Source organism: Talaromyces rugulosus, chromosome II (assembly GCF_013368755.1).
Source record: "Talaromyces rugulosus chromosome II, complete sequence".
NCBI classification, from domain to species: Eukaryota; Fungi; Ascomycota; class Eurotiomycetes; order Eurotiales; family Trichocomaceae; genus Talaromyces; species Talaromyces rugulosus.
In genome coordinates, this window is record NC_049562.1 from 5,791,864 (window position 1) to 5,811,218 (window position 19,355).

At 50.0% G+C, this 19,355-nt stretch overlaps 7 protein-coding genes across 7 annotated transcripts; 4 read left to right on the top strand and 3 right to left on the bottom strand.

Annotated features, from left to right (window-relative positions):
- Positions 1–87: 87 nt before the first annotated feature.
- On the top strand, positions 88–1,908 carry TRUGW13939_04487 (uncharacterized protein; the record flags this gene model as incomplete). Its single annotated transcript, XM_035487660.1, has 5 exons — positions 88–161; positions 227–1,162; positions 1,221–1,317; positions 1,385–1,601; positions 1,649–1,908. The coding sequence occupies 5 exons, from the start codon at positions 88–90 to the stop codon at positions 1,906–1,908; spliced, it is 1,584 nt and encodes a 527-aa protein (XP_035343553.1).
- A 349-nt stretch (positions 1,909–2,257) lies between these two features.
- Positions 2,258–2,959, top strand: TRUGW13939_04488 (uncharacterized protein; the record flags this gene model as incomplete). Its single annotated transcript, XM_035487661.1, has 4 exons — positions 2,258–2,358; positions 2,418–2,528; positions 2,585–2,870; positions 2,927–2,959. 4 exons carry the CDS (start codon positions 2,258–2,260, stop codon positions 2,957–2,959), a joined length of 531 nt encoding a protein of 176 aa, XP_035343554.1.
- A 603-nt stretch (positions 2,960–3,562) lies between these two features.
- Positions 3,563–5,436, top strand: TRUGW13939_04489 (uncharacterized protein; the record flags this gene model as incomplete). The annotated part of the gene is made up of 3 exons (XM_035487662.1): positions 3,563–4,414; positions 4,816–5,019; positions 5,080–5,436. The coding sequence occupies 3 exons, from the start codon at positions 3,563–3,565 to the stop codon at positions 5,434–5,436; spliced, it is 1,413 nt and encodes a 470-aa protein (XP_035343555.1).
- Positions 5,437–6,502: 1,066 nt separating this feature from the next.
- TRUGW13939_04490 (uncharacterized protein) lies at positions 6,503–9,025 on the top strand (the record flags this gene model as incomplete). The annotated part of the gene is made up of 1 exon (XM_035487663.1): positions 6,503–9,025. One exon carries the CDS (start codon positions 6,503–6,505, stop codon positions 9,023–9,025), a length of 2,523 nt encoding a protein of 840 aa, XP_035343556.1.
- A 328-nt stretch (positions 9,026–9,353) lies between these two features.
- Positions 9,354–11,277, bottom strand: TRUGW13939_04491 (uncharacterized protein; the record flags this gene model as incomplete). The annotated part of the gene is made up of 3 exons (XM_035487664.1): positions 9,354–10,928; positions 10,985–11,167; positions 11,215–11,277. The coding sequence occupies 3 exons, from the start codon at positions 11,275–11,277 to the stop codon at positions 9,354–9,356; spliced, it is 1,821 nt and encodes a 606-aa protein (XP_035343557.1).
- A 2,344-nt stretch (positions 11,278–13,621) lies between these two features.
- On the bottom strand, positions 13,622–15,615 carry TRUGW13939_04492 (uncharacterized protein; the record flags this gene model as incomplete). The annotated part of the gene is made up of 2 exons (XM_035487665.1): positions 13,622–14,592; positions 14,649–15,615. 2 exons carry the CDS (start codon positions 15,613–15,615, stop codon positions 13,622–13,624), a joined length of 1,938 nt encoding a protein of 645 aa, XP_035343558.1.
- A 1,912-nt stretch (positions 15,616–17,527) lies between these two features.
- TRUGW13939_04493 (uncharacterized protein) lies at positions 17,528–19,003 on the bottom strand (the record flags this gene model as incomplete). Its single annotated transcript, XM_035487666.1, has 3 exons — positions 17,528–17,949; positions 18,007–18,607; positions 18,662–19,003. 3 exons carry the CDS (start codon positions 19,001–19,003, stop codon positions 17,528–17,530), a joined length of 1,365 nt encoding a protein of 454 aa, XP_035343559.1.
- Between the last annotated feature and the right edge of the window lie 352 nt (positions 19,004–19,355).

A 19,355-nucleotide genomic window follows, 5' to 3' on the forward strand; every position in this document is an offset into this window, starting at 1 on the left:
GACAGGGATGAACACCACAAGGGACCTCCAGTGGTATTCTCTCTCCGATACTACTATCTTCCCCAGTCAAGGGTAGAAAGAGCAGCGATGGCGTTCCTTGATCTGTCAAACCGTCTCTCCGGACGATGGCTTCTCGCTTTCGTCACCATCGCTAATGCCTGGTACCACCCACACCCATGAAACTGTATCTATCAACTGATGCAAATTCCACTAACACGAATGCTAGTTCAATGGCTTGGTTTGGCTACGACCAAGGTGTTTTCTCCGGAGTCATCATCTCAGCCGATTTTAAAAAGCACTTCCCCGAGACATCCAATGCAAACACTTCCGGAATAACGACCAGCTGTTTCTCTCTAGGGGCATTCTTCGGCGCCATCTGCGCTTTCACCATCGGCGACAAGCTTGGTCGGAAGAAAACCGTCGCCCTGGGACTCTGTTTCAACGTCATTGGCGCCATTCTGCAAACAGTTTCGTGGCATCTACCGCAGATGATTGTTGGTCGTATCATTAATGGCTTTGGGATGGGGCTAACGTCGTCCACTTGCCCTGTCTACCAGGCAGAATGCTCAAGTCCACGATCACGTGGGAAGCTTGTCGTGGTGGGATCGCTATGTAATACAGCTGCTTTCTGTCTTGCCAGTTGGATGAATTATGGCTTGTATTTTCAAGGTAGTGCACTACAATGGCGTTTCCCGCTTGGCTTTCAACTGATATTCCCCGTCATCGTGGGAATTGCACTGGTGCTCATCCCAGAATCGCCTCGCTGGCTCCTCCTCAAGGATCGTCCAGAAGAAGCAATCCAGGTGATCGCACGACTCGAAGGCCCAAATGTTGAGATCACGAACCCAGATGTCATGGCACAATTTCTATCCATCCAGGCAGCCCTTCAAGAGGAGCGCAAAGACCGTCTTCTTGCGAAGGATGTTCTCCGTTGTCGCGATAAAAACCAGACGCTCCGCCGGCTACTTCTCTCGTGCGGTACACAGTTTATGCAACAATTTAGTGGCGTGAATGCTTTAGGCTACTACCTCCCGACTCTCTTGCAGCAGAGTGTTGGTCTGGATGAGGAAACAAGTCGGCTTTTGACGGCTGTCAATGGAACGATATATCTCTTTGCCGCGTGTTGTTGTCTGATTATAATTGACTGGTGTGGTCGAAGAAAGTATGTCATTTGCTATCATTTGCTACTCGAGTTGTATATGGCATAGCTGACTTGTTAGGTTGATGCTTTATGGCTCTGTCACTATGGGCGCATGTTACCTGATTGCATCGATGTGCCTAAAAGAAGCCGAGAGTGACCCATCTCGGAAGCAATTAGTACGTTCTCAACGCCGATAATTCCAAGGGAAAAAGGTCAGACAGGAGAGGAACTAACTTGTCACAGCTTGGTCGCGTTACAACAGCCATGTTCTTCCTATACTACTTCTTCTACGGCACCAGCTTCGCCAAAGTTCCCTGGGTATACAACTCAGAGGTCAACTCATTGGGCTGGCGCACACGTGGCGCAGCTGCTGCCACAGCCACGAACTGGATGGGCGGATTCATTGTTACGCAGTTCACCAAAGTCGGGGTTGATAATTTGCACTGGCGATTTTATCTGAGTGCGTTTCCTCTTTCCTCTTTTTCTTCATGTGTACTAATAATGCAGTGTTTGCAATCATCGTCTGGGCGTATTTCCCCGTCGTCTTCTGTTTGTATCCTGAGACATCGCAACGGACGCTCGAAGACATGGACGAGATCTTCATGGAGCATCGGTCAGTGATAGTATGTGGGAACCGGACGTTGACGCAGCGCGCTCGCCCAGTGGAACTTGTTCAGGCTGAACAGCGACGTATCGCAGAGGAACAAAATGTGATGCAAAAGGGGGCGAAGGGGGAGACGGTAGTGAGTCATGTTGAACAGGTTTAGCTATGGAACGTGGGTGTCAACTGGTATTTCAATCTTATCAACAACTTAAATGAAAGGTCAAGATATATGCAGTTCGTAGGAATTCAGAATCTAAGATTAATAAGGGAAGCGATATATACTTGTGTTTTTTCATTCGTGCTAGTCTTCAACTGCCTGATTTGGATTAGTGTGAAAACATTTATTATCGTTTTATTATCGTTGCCCCGCCCCGCCACGTTAGTTTCCCACAACAACCCACCTTGCTCCGCCGAGCTGCATACCACGCTTGGATAAGCCAGCCAAAGGCTTTTTGGTTAGCAGCTAACATATCGGGAGATACCACATGTGCACTAGCATTCATTCGCCCCCAATGTCGTCGTTGAGCCTCCAAGCGATGATGCAGAGACCGAGACCAAAAAGAGAAATACCCGAAGGATACCCCCTGGAACTGGACCCTAATATCGACGAGAAGTTGGTTCTTAACCGTTTGTTTTGGAGGAGGATGATTGCTGATGCTGAAACTATTTTAGCGATGTCGACGCAATGATCGTGGCCCTTCAGGCCAAAGTTGATGAAAATGTTATTCCAGAACTCTACGAGCATCGACTAAAGCGCTACCTTGCTAAAAAGAAAGAACACGAGTGAGGTCTTTTCAAAGTAAATCAAATAATATATTCTAACAACTTTTTTATTTTAGGGAACTACAGAAGGCCAACCCTGGGTTATCCCTGGAAGTTTGTTTACGTTTGAGAACACTGCAAGGAATGTTGGATCAACTGGAGAAAGAGGGGCCAGGCGACCTTCATATTCCGAACATCAAGGCGATCATGGACGCCTATCGCTCTGGAGACCTGAAAATTGTGCCTGGACTAGTTACGCATTGGGCTAGGGGCGCCAAAGTTGCTGGTCCGATGCAAGACGGAAACACCGTAGAACTATTCGAAAAATATGCTAGGCCCGAGGGGTACCTCTGGACCGAAAGGGTGAGTCATCATGCCATGCCAATTTTCAGATTTGGATATTAACTGTCATTATCTAGGGCGACGAACAAATCCTCCAGCGTGCATTTTGAAGGTTCCGCCGAATCCTAGTTTTGGCAGAAGCGACATAGTCGGGTGTGGCATTGACTTTGCTTCTCGTACCGCTTATTTTACGAAGAACTGGGTACATTTAGGTGAGTTTGATCTTTTTATTGACTGTTGTCAGATTACATTGGTTATTAAGAAGAATTAGGGACGTCGTTCTACATGATATCGGGAAGACTGTTCCCAATCATCGGTCTCCAGAAGGGTTCGGATGCCAAGATAACGTCCTATTTTGGGGAAGCCGGGATGATTTCAAAGCTTGATTCCGAATTGAAGATATAAGATAAAGTTTCGGGGGATCTAGATAGATAACCCTAACCCTAACCCTAAGGTTGTACTCGGGCATCTTCCTGCAACCCCGCATCCGCGTCATTGGCCCGAAATGGCAATTGCAATGATGATGTGACTGCTTACAAATTAGATCTGCTTACCATAGCCACCTTCGTTGTTTCTTTAGCTGCGGGGACATACAAGAGTGATTGATAATCAGGTTCCCAGAAGTACGAGTATAAATTGATGCTACCCCGGGCTGTTGGTTTGTAGATCATCATCGGTTCATACTAATATCGAGCATTCAACAAGGATTGAAAATGTCGACGACCACGACGATAACCAGAGAGGAGACACAGGTTCAATATGACCCGACCGTCCCTCGCGGTCCCATCGAGACAGAGCTGACCTTCTACGTTCCACCCTCTGACGGCTCTGTGCCCTTCAACTATGTTGAGTCTCCCCCCGCCGGCCAACCGCAGCGCAACTACAACGAGTCCAAGCACCGAGTCACTGTGGACGACATTCGCGGCCATGAGAGCGAGTACACCCTGGACCGCGATGCGTTCCAAGTGTTCAGTGGCGTGTCCTCGGCTACCAGCTACGAAACTTTCGACAATGACGACGATGTCAAACGCACGTATTACCCGGAAGTCGAACAGTTTCTGATCGACAACGTGCCAGGCGTGCACAAAGTCATTCTCTTCGACCACACGATACGTCGCGAAAAAAATGTAGCCGCCAGCCGCGGGCCCGTGAACAGAGCGCATTCGGATCAGACCGACCGAGCGACCGAGTGGCGAGTGCGGTTGCATGTGGAAGACCCCGACGAGGCTGAACGGTTGCTCAAGGGTCGCTATCGCATCATTAATGTCTGGCGTCCACTGAACGGCAGTGTGCAATCATCTCCGTTGGCAGTTGCATCGGCTGCCTCGGTCAAGGACACTGATCTAGTCGCGGTCCAGCATCGCTATCCCACACGTACCGGCGAGACGGTGGGGGTCATCTACAACCCAGACCTGAAATGGAAATACTGGTCGGGTATGGATAATGACGAGAGACTCTTGTTGAAATGCTCAGACAGCCAGCCCGACGTGGGAAAGCGGTGTCCACATACCGCGTTTGTCGACTCAAGGACGCCTCAGAACGCAAAGCCGAGAGAGAGCATCGAGGTGAGAGCCTTGGTTTTTGGTTAGATCTCAAGGTGCAAGCCCAAGCTAGCTCTCTTCATATATGAGTGCTGTGTAACTAGTATAACGATAACGAATAAATATGCCAAGCAAACGCGTTTATAGGTTCGGAATGCCCCTTCATCCATATCAGCAGTGACGTATTTTCGTGTAAATCGGCCTCATGGCTTACCGTTCCGCGGAAGCAGTTCCTATTTCAAGAAATGTACGCATTTCTGTAAAACAAGACAAATAATGTCCCTGCAGCGACGACATAAACGCGTTATCTGATGTGATACCCAAACTCAATGCGGCCACCTACTACCTCCCGCTAGTCTATCTCAACCACCAACCCGTTGCATTGAAGCCTTGGAAGAATGCAAAGCATCACCAAGGCTATCAAGACAGACCACCGAGATCTGGAAGCACACTGCCACACTATCATCAAATCCGGTGATAGGGATGAGCGCACCCGTTTTCAAAACGAATTGACGTGGGAACTAGCTCGGCATTCTGTCGCAGAAGAGCTGGTCCTATGCCCTGCTCTCGAGAGGTACCTAGGCGAAGGGTCAGTAGTTGCTAAAAAGATTCGCGAGCAGCATCAGAGCGTGAGTTTTGGAGATTATAGCGGGCTCTATGGATTGTACTGGTGAACTGAGACCTTGCAGATCAAAAACCAGCTGAAAACGTTCCAAACCATGAAGCAATCCGATCCTAGGTTCGATGACCATCTCAGGGCTCTGATGAAAGACTTTGATAATCACATCAAAGATGAGGAAACGAACGACCTGCCCAAGCTGGAGAACGCACTGGCGGGATCGGAGAGCCGAACGCTGGCCAAGGAGTTTGAACGAGCCAAGATGTTTGTTCCATCGCGATCACATCCGGCGGCGCCGAACAAACCGCCGTTTGAAACGATCACTGGGCTCCTGACTGCGCCGATTGATCACTTGGGAGATATCTTTCGCAAGTTTCCCACGGAGACGAGGACACCAAATCCATCGGCGCAGGGCGGTCCCACCTAGGCCGGCCTAGATCTACTTAGATAGCCAAATTTCAGCAAAAAAATAATAATGAAAGTGCTGGTGCTGGTACGAAGTAGTACTAGATCACTGTGAAGTTTGAAGTTGTTGGGTGGAGCTTCTAGTCGACGGTCGTGGTTCTCAGCCGCTCCTGCCGTATTTAGTATTTACGCTCCTACTTTTTGTCTGTTCACACTTCCCAGGGACAAACAACTTCAAACAACTTCAAACACGGCTACACCGCGATTTTCTCTCCCCCTGCATCTCTGGGCATCGCCGCTGCGCATTAGTCGCTTCTCGCCAGCTGGCCCTGCACCGAATCAAACCCGTCTACGCGCCCAACGCTTCCACGGCGAGGTCCGGGCCCCTGCAAGTTGCCGCTTGATCAAACAGATCCCAGCGCTAACACACCAGATCCTCGCAATAATGTCGAATCAGCAGTCAATACACTCCATATACTCCATAGACAGCAAACACTACGCCACACGGGTCATCGAGTATCCGACACAGGGCAAGAGAAGGCTCATGTCTTTGGGACAAGCATCTCAACGGTGATGGCGGGACAGAGAATCATCATCAAATGACAGCGTTTACCTCGATCCTCAGCCTAATCGAGTGGATCGCTGCTGACTCACGCATCGCAACTAGGCCTTTTCTTAGCGCCAGGACTTGCGCGTCAAGGTCTCGACCACTCCCTGCCAGCATGACTCTGGATTGCAATCTCAGCCGCACAGCTGCCTATGCTAGATTTATGCTTTGCCAGCCTTGAGTTAACCCCTCATGATGTTGTGTAACCAGCCACATACGTGATCCAGCGGTCTCATTTATAATATCCGTTTGCGCGGCCTCACAGAGAACTTTCCCCCCATGAAGCTTAAGATGTTGTTTATGGCATCTCCTTTTTTCAGACAGTGATAAACGACAACTTCCGACGCCTGATGTGTGATGTGTGATCTATGATGTGCCGTCGTGATCAAAAGCTTCTTTTTTCTTCCTTGATCGTTTTAAAACCCCAGTTTCACGCATCCCCGCCTGTTCGTCAATCTTGATATGGTTGATATCCCGAGCAATGGCAAGCATCAAAGGCGAAAATGATATAGATAGTTCGCCTTTATTACACCAAACAGGAAATGACCACACTTCTTTCCCTAGTATGGCTTACTCAAGCTATCGGCACGAACGAGACCACAGCGATGACTTTGTCGGGTATAGCGCTGTAGAACCAGCCTCGACGCTCGATCATGCGATCTTCCGGGCGCCTCCCCATGCGCAGCAGCAGTCTGATCAGGCCGAATCCAGCGCGCCAGCACAAGAATCGAAACCCTGCTTCCCTGCGCTTGCAACTCGGCTGGAGATACCTCGATTTGAAGACAGGCGTCTGTCATCTCGAGAATCTTACAGGCTTAACATCAAAGGAAAGCCGACCAGACTCAGATCGCTAGACACGGGCCAGAAACCCAAGTCTACCTACATGGGACGCTCCAGGTCTTTGCTACAAGTGCTGAGTCCATCAGCTATTCGACAGAATATCTTATCGCCAAGTGAACGCTACTCGGCTGTTCATGAGCTCGATGAATTAAATGAAGAATACCATGTCGATATAGACATTTCACTACTCGAAGGCCCGGAAGCTGCAGCATCATGGTCTCAAAATAGACCTCTCACGGGCACCGATCCCGTGTCGTCACCGGAGCAGCAAATTGGTCCAGATCCAATATTAAGGACTGAGACACCTCTAAATAGAAAGAGCACCACATCTCGTATTTCCAGAATCGGGATTGATGACACAATGCGACAGTACGGGCAACAGCTAGCAAATGAGAGGAAGATGATTGTCTCTGTGAAAGAGTCTGCACCGGCCGTTGATTTAAGTACCCTAGAAGGTACCGATCGTCGCATGTCAAAAAACAGCTTTTCCTTTGTAAACCAGGCTGCTTCTAGTGGCAATGAGGCTAGTTTCTTCTACCCAACCGACCCGGAAAAGCCCAATTGGAAGCCATTCTCAATGAAGACTCCCTACATATTGATGCTCATCGTCGTGTCGCTTGTATTGGCCGCTGTCCAGGAATATCTCTACCAACAATCAAAGGCTTTGGAAGCCCAGGGAAACGGCCTGATTCAGTATAACAAGGTGGCTGATATACCTATGGCTGAATTCTTTGCGTGGAAATATCTTCCCACAATGGTCACAGTTGCATATGGTGTCTTATGGCAATTGATGGAGTATAATGCCAAGAGACTGGAGCCGTATTACCAATTATCTCAGCCAACGGGGAATACTGCTGCAAGGTCACTCAACCTGGACTATGTTTCGATGTTTCCTTATCTTGTACCTTTCAAAGCCATTAGAAATGGTCATTGGACGGTGGCAGTTGCATCAATAGGAGCCATATTTGCAACAACAGCAGCTCCCTCACTGCAGAATCCTTCTATCACATCTACGAAAAACCCAAGTTGCAAAGACCTCAAGTGTTCTGAGGCCAACGGCGCTTTTCATATTTTGCAAGTCAACTCGGTTTGGTCTCGTCTTGTAACAGCAACACTTGTCATAGTCGCGGCAATGGCAGTAGTACTTTTGTTTCAACTGCGGCGAAAGTCAGGATTGTTGAGTGACCCGAAAGGAATTGGAGGAATTGCATCAATGGCGACAAAATCACACATTCTCAATGACTTTCAAGGTATGGACGAAGCCACGGGAGACGATATCCACAAGAAATTACGACACCGGCGTTATGTACTGTACAAATCAAGCATCTGGCAAGGAGAGTACATGAGACATACAGATGACCTTGGATATGATGATGAAAAGCAACAAGTACACTCTCCGCATCCCATTATACTGCGCCTCGTCCCTGGTATTGCGTTTCTCGCATACCTCGCACTTCTTGTTGCCGCTATTCCGATCGTCACTTGGACCGCCGTAAACGATGCGGCGCGAAGGGTACCGTGGCTCCCAGTTCTCCTAGCTGCAATTGTCAAGCAGCTTTGGTCGACCCTGGAGTTCGCGGTAAGAATGCTGGAGCCGTACTTCATTCTTTCTCGAGGTCACGCGCGGCCCGAGAAAACGTTAACGATGGATTACCAAGGTACTCCATATGGAGTGTTGGCTTTTCGGGCCATCTTGAACCGGCACTATCTGGTTGCCCTTACTGGGCTGGGGTCTGTCCTCAGCGATGTATTAACTGTAACTTCATCCTCCCTTTCCATGCAAGATGAAACGGCAACATCATTCACAGCATCGTCGACTCTTTCAACAGCAATCTTGTTTTTCCTCCTATGTTCTGCAGCCCTCATCTGGTTCCGTCGTCGCCATGCATTTCTGCCAAGACAGCCGTCAACGATTGCTTCGGTTCTGGCATTCATTCATCAGTCGCGCATGCTTGATGACTTTGTCAATACGGAACGCTTCAGCGACGACGAGATGCGCACCATGCTCATGAGTCGAAACAAACGTTACGGCCTCGGCTGGTACCGGGGGAGAGATGGCAAGCCGCACTGTGGAGTAGACGAAGAGCCGCTGCTGAGCAAGTATGTGCATGGAGTGAGCTACAGGAAGGCGCAGGCTCCGTGGGAAGATAGTGTCGGGTTCTAGACTGTATTTTAGATAGAGCATACGATATCACGACCGCATTATTTTCCTGTGTTCTTAGAAGGAAAATGCTCGTTTCTGTTTTGAAATATAATATTGTTTGGATATCATCAATATAAACAAGCGAACGTAATGATATCTCTAAGGTTATGCAAAGGAGTGTAAGAATTAGATATACAACACAATTATCCAGACAATATAGCAACCTTTTTCAGAGAGCCAGGTCAGTCAAATATTATTATACACCCCCCTTTCCAAATACATAATTACCAACCTCCCTTTCTCTCTTTCTCCCTTCCTTCCTTTTTTTTGGGGTTATTGGTGACACAGTTTAAATCAACATCGCGAGCAGTCCCATAATACCACCCAGCATGATGCCTTCCTTGGATACAGCCGCCCCCAGAGCCGCAGCGTTAGTGAATGGCGGCAAGGTAGATGAAGACGAAGCCTTGGTAGGAAGCAAACCCGTGGGGCTAGCAGCACCGACAACCGTTGTCGCCAGCGTAGACACAACACCAGCCGGAGCCGGGACTCCAGCCGGAGGAGGAATGGAAACTGCAGGCGCCGTAGGAGCCGGAACGAGCCCAACAACCGACGTTTCTCCTCCGACAGGGCCGATAGATGTGGATGTGGTAAAGGCTACTTGTGGGACAGTGTAAGTAGTGGACGAATAGACGATGGTCGTGCAAGGCACCGAGGGAGCAACCTGCGTGCCAGTGACACCAGCCACAGGGGTAAGCGGGATAGTCGTCGGGACAGCGGTGATAATGCCTGGGTTACCAGGAATGTAGCCACTGCAGATACCGGTGAAGTAAGACAAAGCCGAAGAAATCTCAGAGGCGTCAGAGCCCCAGGATTGGATGCACGAGATGATGCTTGAGGTGACGTTGGAGGATGGGCAGTAGCATGAAACGTCAGTGTTGTCGGTGCAGGTGTCGGGCATCCAGGTGTTGATACACTTGGGTACAACGCTTGGGCAGGTTTCACCAGGGGTAGATCCGGGAGTAGATCCGGGAGTAGATCCAGGGGTAGATCCAGGGGTAGAGGTTACCACAGGCGCAACAGAAGTTCCAGAAGGCGAAGAGCCGCCAGTGGGAACAGCCACACCGGTTTCGGTTGCAGTAACGGGACAGATGGTAGTGGAAAGAGCAATGGTCTTGGTGATGACACTCTGCGAGTTGGCTGGGCAGTTGGTGATGGTCGGGGCACAGCTGGTGACGGTGACGAGCGTGGTGGTCCACACTGTCGAGGTGGTGTAGCTCTGTGAAGTGACTGAAGGAGGTGGAGGAACAACTGCAGTCGAGCTCACGGCTGGAGCAGGGCTGGTAACGACTGGGATAGAAACAGAAAACGAGCCAGAAGGCACAGGAACAGAGAAAGGGGGAACAGAGGGGGTGATGTAAGGAATAGAAACCGCAGGGATAGTCACTGAGACATCTGGGATAGAGACTACAGGGATAGTCACCGAGACATCTGGGATGGAGACAGAAAGGGACGCAGAAGGTACAGAGACGGCAGGCACAGTGACAGAAACCGGGGGGATTGTATAAGAGTAACCCGGGAGAGTAGTATGTTTGTGGTTGCCCTCGCCGGGGGTGCAGTCAAAGCCAACCGAGTAGATTCCGAATCCACACGACTCGACTCCGCTGTGGTCTGGGATAGTCCAGCTGACCGAGATAGCGCCGCCGCACTGGTCGTTGGAAACATCGGTTCCCTCGGGACTGCAGGATGAAGTGTGTTGGCACTGAGAGCCGTCGGGCATGCCGTAGTTGAACATCACGTCGGTCTCCTCGTCGACATAGACGCTGAACGAAGTGATGGAGAAGGATTCCTTGTCAGCACCGCAGCTGATTTGGGGAGCGGAGCCATGGCCAGACTTGGAGATGCTTCCGGAGATGCATTTATCCTTCGTAAGTTAGTATAAAAGCATTTCAGGCGTGCATATATAGAAGATCAACATACCGAAGAGCGTCTGGTCAAGCTGCTAGACTTATCAGAGCAGGTGAAGCCGGAAAAGTCGTAGCCATCAAAAGAGGAAAAGGGAAGTCCGGGGGCGAGGCCAGACCAGTGCCAGCCACTGCTCTGCTTGTCGGTACACTTGTTGTCACAGCTGCTGGGCTTGGGGAAGCAGTCTTCAGTGAGCCACTGCCAATCGTTAGTCTTGTCATGTTGATCCGGTTGAGGTTACTTACGCTGGCTGAAACCTCCTGGACGGCCAGCAAGGCAGCAAGGGTTCCAACGGAAGAGATCTTCATGGTGAAAGTATGAGAAAACGATGGAAATATTATCGACTACCAGAAGGACAATATAGATATGGTAAGTGAATGTAATAGACTTGGTGAAGTGAACGTCTTGAGTAAACGAATGTCTCAGCTCAGAGAGCCGATAGCTAGAGAATGACAGTAACAATGAACACGAACGAAGAGGCAATGCTTGAGGAGAGGAATCCAACAGCGGAGGACATCCAGCATTTTAAAGCCGGACCAACCCGGCCTTTTCGCGTGGTCAGAAAAAACTGTCATCAAGACTCGGCATGCATGCATCCAGCACCAGTGTCACCTGGCCCCATAGTATACTCGGTGCAGCCACACGATCAAAAGTTATGTTTTGGGCCTATCAGTGACAAGCTCGCTAGCAGGTAAGACATTTTGAGGCTTCCAGTGTAAGCGAAACAGCCGATACAGTGATCTAGAGATAGACTTTGTCCGGCCAGCCAACCCTAACCCAGTCTTCTCCTGCATTAGGGCCATTCACCGTTACCCGGGAACCTTCTGCTTTTGGCAGTTATAAACAGTGGCTACTAAGGGTCACGTCTCGAATTGGCAGCAAGTAAAACGCCACGGGTCAGCTATAGAGGGGTGCCCTATAGCACTTCGTTTATGAACTGTTCGTTCCGGGTTGGAGGCGACCGACTACCGACGCCACAGGGGTTGCGGCGACACCATAAGAGCCCCTTTTGCGGCACTTTTGTGCCTTGACAGGGTGTTTTGATTTTCAATTCCCAGTCATGGTTGCCAGTTATGGCTCTTGTAAGAGACTGTCGGTCAACTGTTGAGTACATGTGGTAGTAACATTCGAAGAATAGAAACGAGCCGTGAAGAGTCTAGACCAGACCGGGTGACTTGGGATGGACCGAGCTTGCTCTAGATACAATTATTTAATACCAATCAGGCTCTAGTCGTATTATAAACCGATTGATATTGGTCGTGTAATGTGGATGTACGTAAAGTTTTTTTTCCCGGAGTGTTGCGGGTAATAAACATTTGAACAATACACATTTACATTTATACAATTGATCCCATCCATGTCGTAAAAAATAGTGTCAATGGGTCAACTGGCCTTGAGGACTGTTGATCTAGTCCAAGTCATTTTGTGGATAACTCAGTATTTCTTCAGGGCCGTTTCCCCCAGTGGTAAGATCTCAAATGCAAAGTCTAACTAACATGGTCGTATTGTACGCTTAGTGAGGCCCGCCGCTAACTTTAGTCAATTTGCCTGACAAACATGACTGAACTATCCCATTAGTTCGCGCCTCTAGAGTCTAGAGCCCTTGGAGGCCTTGGGGAATAAGCACAGCGCCAAGTGAAACGTGGAATGTGTCAGGGCATGCACTAACTTAGTAATTGCTATACAGTAGCTCGGCCAAGCCGGGGCGGATATCGCTGGTCCGGCCTCTTATTTTAGTCTTGTTTTTTTAGTGTTTAGTACGCATGATATCCGTAAAGGGGTGATGCTGTCTGCCCTGTCCTATCCTATCCTGCTGTGCGACAATGCTGTAGCACAGAATACCTATCTGACGGCCGGTTTGACTCGGACTTTCTCGAGCTTTTTTTTTTTAGCAGAAGTATCGTCAAGAGAAAGCAAGAAGAAGAGAAAAAGACTGGTGTCACCCTGCAGGGTCAATCAACTGGTGTTTGTCACAGATTCCAATAGCTCCAGTCTAGCGCCAGTCGAAGAAACAACCCAAACCACACGGTGGCCACCGGCGCTGCTTGATGGTGGAGGCTGTGCACCCGCCAGTTCCTAAGAACAAAACGTTTCGTCGATGCGACTGGAGTCTGGGGTATATGGGATGGTTGATAAAAAAAAATTTACACACCAATCAATCATGACCATCTGACGCTGATTCTCGACTAGCCATGCAATATCCCTGGTTTTGTCAACTGGCCCCTTGAAAGTTGTCTTTTGAGAACAGGGCAGACACTACAAAGGGTAACATCGAGAAATCAACTAATACGTTTGGTGTTATCAAATAATAAAAGTATGTTCATTCCAACTAAACTCATAATACTCCAAGGTATCGTATCAACAAACCCAGATCATAACCCACATCAACATAAGAAACTTTTCGGTCGTCTCCGGTCATCAAGAGCCGTGATCGACAACCAATTAATTCATGCTCATAACGGCCGTCGGTATGGACAGTAGACCAACAATCACAGGCTGTCGCCTTGGCTGCGATCCACGCGTCCCATTTCCGTTGATATCTATCTCATATCACAAAGATCTCATCATTTACTAAGACATGGATGAATGTTAAGACGTCACATAGTAGATTCGCACAGTAGCAAGGCTACTGTGCCATATTGAAAGAAATGCTTAGAAAGAAAGCTGGTTGCGGCGGTGGCCGTCGATCAGTTTGCGACGGACGGCTTCACCGCCAGAAAGGTTGCTCGCCTTGCGCTTCCGAGGCGGAGTGCGCGGGTCAGAATACCGAGAGTGTCGGAACACGCTGGCAACACGAGAGGGAGAGTTGGCGGGCATAAACTCTCGATGCTGAGGAAGCCGGATCAATGTTTGATAGCGAGTGTTATTGCGACGAAAGGCTGTCACAATGCCCTTGTCCAGATGGTTGAGGAACTGCTCTGCGCTGTTCGAGTCGTTGCGGTTTTGTGTTGGGGTACGCAGAGTCTGAGCTGATGATGGCACCACAGGCGAGGTCATCACGACTTCATCGTCCGAGTTCTTTTCGATTTCTTCCTCGTCGGACGAGCCATTGCCAAAGTCAATAAAGTCGTCTACGTTCAGCATTGCCTCATCGTCCTCGTCCTCGTCGTCTTCATACGAGCTTTCACCGCCAAAAGTTTGCGCGGCGTAGAATGCTTCGGGTGGTCCCATAACTTGGCCGCCGGGTGTGGCATCGTTACCCAGCGCTGTCATCATCAGGTTTCCAGAGTTCAACATGGGGTTTAATTCAAGGCCATTAGGGGAAGTAAGGGCTTCTGTGTCACTCTCTTCAATCAGATGCATGGTGGTAGCCCGTGGGCTGTTGCTAGCAGTGCCGCAGATACTATTAGTTGCCGATTCAAGCCAGTCATGGCGAGATGAAGAGTATGCTGGGATGATGACGAGATGCTTGCCAGTGCAATCAACAAGTGCTACAGGTTTTTTAGGGTCTGGAACAAAAGAGCCCATTATCGGACCTCGGCGACGCGGTGGGTTTGATGGTTGGCTTGCCGAGTCGCCAGTGGCAGTAATAGAGCCGGTCGAGTCGCGTCGAAGGATAGATCGAGGGTGTGTGATGGTAGCTGGTGGAGGGAGATCCTCGTCGGTTGTCTCGCCATCATCAGCTGCAAGTTGTTAGTGAGTAGAACGACGCGATGTCCAGAGTAGTAGGAAAGCATACTCTCATATCCACTTGAGCCATCAGAAACGGCGTCTGACTCGACATGGTAGATGTTGGCTGGGTGTTTAAAATCCGACTCTCCGAATATGTCCTCATATCGCTGGTGACTTCCATTGTCGTTGTCGTTGTCAATCATACGACGGAGAGTTGGGTCAAGGCTGTCTTGCTGCAGGAAATCACCGGGGATCTCATCGTCGGTGCTGCCATCTGGGCTGTCACTGGAAGACTCGGGGTTTTCTTCAGTGATAAAATGTACATGTCTCTGGACGGGGGTTTCAATAGCTTCACTGGTCAGGTCAGTCTCGCCAAAGGTTTCCATGGCGCTATACAGCTGATCATCCAGGAATGGTTCGGTGGAGAAGAGGATGTGGTCATCGAAGCTTCCGAGACCGGCCCATTGTTCTGGCTCGGGAGCATCGGAGTGGGAGAAGACACTGCTGACAATACGTCTCTCGTCCTCGGAGTCGAGAATCATCTGCTCTTCGAGCTTCTCGACGTCCGCATCTTCGTCGTCATCGGAAATTTCGTCAACGGCGCCATAGTCGCTGTCCGATTCACCAGCACTGCTCTGCTGGCCCTCATAGCCATCATCGTAGGAGAGCTTTCTTTTCTTGAGGGAGAGGGGAGATGAAGCAAGCTTTTTTGACCCCGCCTTACGGCCCCTATGGTGGCTCTTGCCTCCATAAGACGGGGTGCGATGAGCAGACTTGTCGTCTTCATCGGAGCTTGCTTCTGAGTCGGCTTCGTCCTGGTCACTCTCTGCAAAGCCGGACAGAGATGAAATGGTGGAGACGGACGAGAGCGACGGCTTGCGTTTTCTGGTTGTGCTGAGCGTGCTCAATGAGGCGGGCTTCTTACTGGCGGGGCGTTTGAAGCCTTTGTTCCTCGCGGCGGCAGTGAATTGTGACATGTCGGCTCGGCGGGCTTTGCCAGCCACCTTGGGCGACTGGGGGCTGCTTTTTGGCATTGTTGTTTGGTGTTTGTTGTTTGATAATGGCCTTGTGTTTATTTTCGGGTGCTAGTTCCGCGTTGTGCGATAGAGTATAGAGTAAGATGGTAAAAGGTATTGATGGTCTATTGATGTGGATTGAAAGTCGGATTGCTCTTTTGGCTAGTTTGGACAATAAGGTGGTCGAGGGCGAGAGGGGGGCAGCGGGCGTAACAGGTAGGTTGTTAATGGGGAAAACACCTCCGTCTCAATGGACGTTCAAAGTGTCTTTTCCGTCAAGTCTCGCAGGGGGGCAATTTCGACGTGCCAATGCAAGCGCCGAAAGAGGAAACAGATATCGTCAGAGGTCGATTGAAATTCTTCGAAGAGCCGGCTGGACTGGGGAGGCGGGACTGGAAACGGCCGCGCTCCCCAGCAGAGGGATTTACAGCTCAGCGAATGCCATTGTGGCCGTGGTTTCTCTTTCGACGATATCTGGGATGAAGAATTGAAATTGGACTGGGGGGGTGGACAGATGGTGGTGGTGAACGTTGGACTGGGAGAGAGATGATGATGGAGGGAAAGAGAGAGAGAAAAGACGGGCGGGCGCTGAGAGGATCCAATTTTTTTCCTTCTTCCCCCCACCTGCAGGCACCGCCCCGTCATTGGCCGAGCCGCCTCGCTCACCGCATTTTTCCCTCGTTCTTTGCTGTCGAGGACAACTAACTCCCTTGCTTCGCTATCTTCTGTCTACTGTCTATGTATTTCTATGTGCACGTTCGTCTCGTTCGTCTCGTGGAGTTGGATGATACATAGGCCATACGCATCACGATAACCTCAGCGGCCTGGTTCCGTCCCGGCCCAGCAGCCCGGGGAATGCCTCCCCGCTGTCTGAAACAGTGAATAATTATAATTACTGCTGCAAGACACTTCCTCTAGACGAGAGACTACGGAGTATTAGGCGTGACTATCGGGCTATCAAGTCCTCTGGACGTACGCATCAGTTTCAGGCTCAGCACGATATGCCGTATCAGTTCGCACTAGGCGCTGGCTAAACGCTCACTTGCATGCTGAGCCCGTGCTGAGCGCTAATCTCCACAGCTCAACAGAGTTGAACGTCGCTGCCTGTGGTCCAGTCATTATAATTTATGGCTTGCAAGGTGGTTATGTCATTTCTCTACTCGCTGCCCTTTTCGTACAAAACCGATGAATCATAACAGCATGTTCCCAGCCAATCAGACCGCCGGCCCCAGTCCAGAGCATTCTGCAAGCGAAAGCGAAAAGGAAACATCTCCAATGTGGCGGTCAAGGGCCCACTGTCGGGCCTCCAAAACAACAATGCGACCCTGCATCTGCGTTCCGATGGAAAAAATGAGGCAGAGAAATTGAAATCTTCGCTGTTTCTATTTCGGGTCTTAGCCTGGCCTTAGCTCGGAGCTCCCAGCCACTCACAGCCTCCGCCTGGTCTGCAATTGTAGAGAAAAGTGCGTGATCGCGCCCCACTGTGGGGTGCAGCTGCTAGCGGCTACCGGCCAATAATACACGCTGGAAGCCCGGTTCCACCGCCGCCGGATTGGCTGCAGATCGACTAGTACAAGAGCATCGTGTCATCAACGGTGGCGAGGCGACTTTGTTTAATATTATTGTTTTGTTACAGATGAGTCAAGGAAACGTGTCCGAAGATCGCCGCGTGATCGGTTTCTGATTGCGTTGGTAGTAGTACATCTATCAGTTATGTATGTCTGATGTTGATCTCGAGCACGGTCAGGTGACCAGCCCAGCCCTTGCAGACTATACAACGTGGTATGCATTCTAAATATATCGTAATGCACAATCAATCAGATCCAAAATTTATTATCTACATGTATGTACCGAAATTAATAACCTATTATATTCACCAAATTCCATCGTATATTCGTGTTCGTAAATGTGCCAACAAAATTGAAAATACCTACGTCCCTGGATATGGCTGGATGCTGGTGTCGTTATGATTCGTGCGCTTTGAAAACGAACGGAACAAGGAGAACCGGCGATTGTCTGACTTGCTGCTGCTGCTACCAGAGACAACCGGCGTAGTCGAAGGCGTTACTGCCGGCGTCTGCGGAGCCTGCACAGACGGCTGCGCTGCACTGTTGGCGGCCAGATCAGGCACCTCTGCTTCGTCCCGTGCTTTCTGCACCTGCTCAACACCCTGGCGCACATCTGAAATCGGTGCGTCCCTAGGTGCTGTTGTGCTTAGCGTCTCGGTGGGACGAATCTGCTCCTCGTTCTCCTCGTTCAGCTTGGCCACTTCGGCTTCGGTAACTAGTCGCTCGTTTTCGAGCCGGACTTCTTTGCCGCGTTTATGGCAGTACCACAGGACGAGGAGGACAACTGTACATGTCTGTTAGACCGGCTAATCTAAAATGGGAAATTTTAATGCAATCTTACTGAACAATGCCAACGACCACAGAACATTCATACCAAGCACCGCCGGGAATCGCGCGCGAAGAAACGTAATAATCGACCGCAGCATTCCCACTAGCGCTGTCGGCTTGCCAACAAGCTCCTTCAGATTCGGCACTTTGAGGCCCATCTTCTTCGCTGCTGCTGCAGCCTTGCCTGCATTTTCCATGTTGACTCCGCTTTGTGAAGGCTTCTCGCTACTTGCAGCCATGAGTTCGGGCCCAAACTTCTCTGGAAGTTGTTCAACTAGCTTTTGGAGAAAGCTGGGAAGATGCCCAAAGGTATCCTTGAGCTGTTTGTCGCCGTTGGTCAGGAGCTGTTCGAGGTCATGGTAGGCGGTCGGCACGCCCGTTACTAGATCCTTGAAAATCAACTTGAACTTTTGGAGAAGCTCCTGTGTCTCGTCACCGACGGAGAACACCCGGTTGTTTTCAGCTGCCAGATTCAGGCGCTCGAGAATAATGGCCAAGTCTTCTTGTTCTTGCTGCTGCTCGGTGTCGCCGACGTCTGCGGACTCGACGGTCTTGGGAGCAGTCGCTATCTCGTTGGGATCCGTTGCGACGGGTTCCTGCTGTGCTTTCTTGCCCTATAAGAAATGCAATTAGCATATCAGCCAAAATAAAAGCAGTGACAGGTATACCTTTTTTACTTGCGTGCCGCTCCTCTTAAGCAACATGCTCCAGGGCCGGGATTTCTTCTTGGTCTCGACCGGCTCTGCTGCTGCTGCTGGCTTTTCTGCCACCTTTTCAGCCAGTGAGGATTCAACTATTAATTCCTCAGTAGGCGAAACCGGCAAGGGAATCTCCTGTGCCCCGTCCATTAATGCGACCTGCGCATCATTACCCGCCGGTTTCACACCTTCTGCGTGCTCCTCTCTCGACATGACTCGTTCCAAAAAGGCCTCATCTTCGTCTGTCAAAATGGGCTTCGAGTTCCAAGACTTAGCCTTGGATGCGACGTTGCTGATATACTGAAGAGCCATAATTGATGTGTTTGGTGTGAAGCGAAAAAAAAACAAGCTGACGTCGGGCTATATAAACAGTCCGAGCGCGATGATATCAGAGCCGCGCGCACGGGCGCACCGCCACAAACAGCGGGGTCATTTGCCACACTCCAACAAGCCACAGCCCCATATTTAGACTAGTCTCCAGGCTTGGCGCCACCTGTCACGTGCGCAGATCTATTGAGGCCATGACCACTTATACGCTAAATAGCTTTTCTTCTATAATCATAACTATACATGGCTGGAGTTTCATACGCAAAGGCAGCGTGAAGAATTAAATTGGCAATCAATATTAATGAAGGCATCAAGTACCATTTATTATAGCATCATT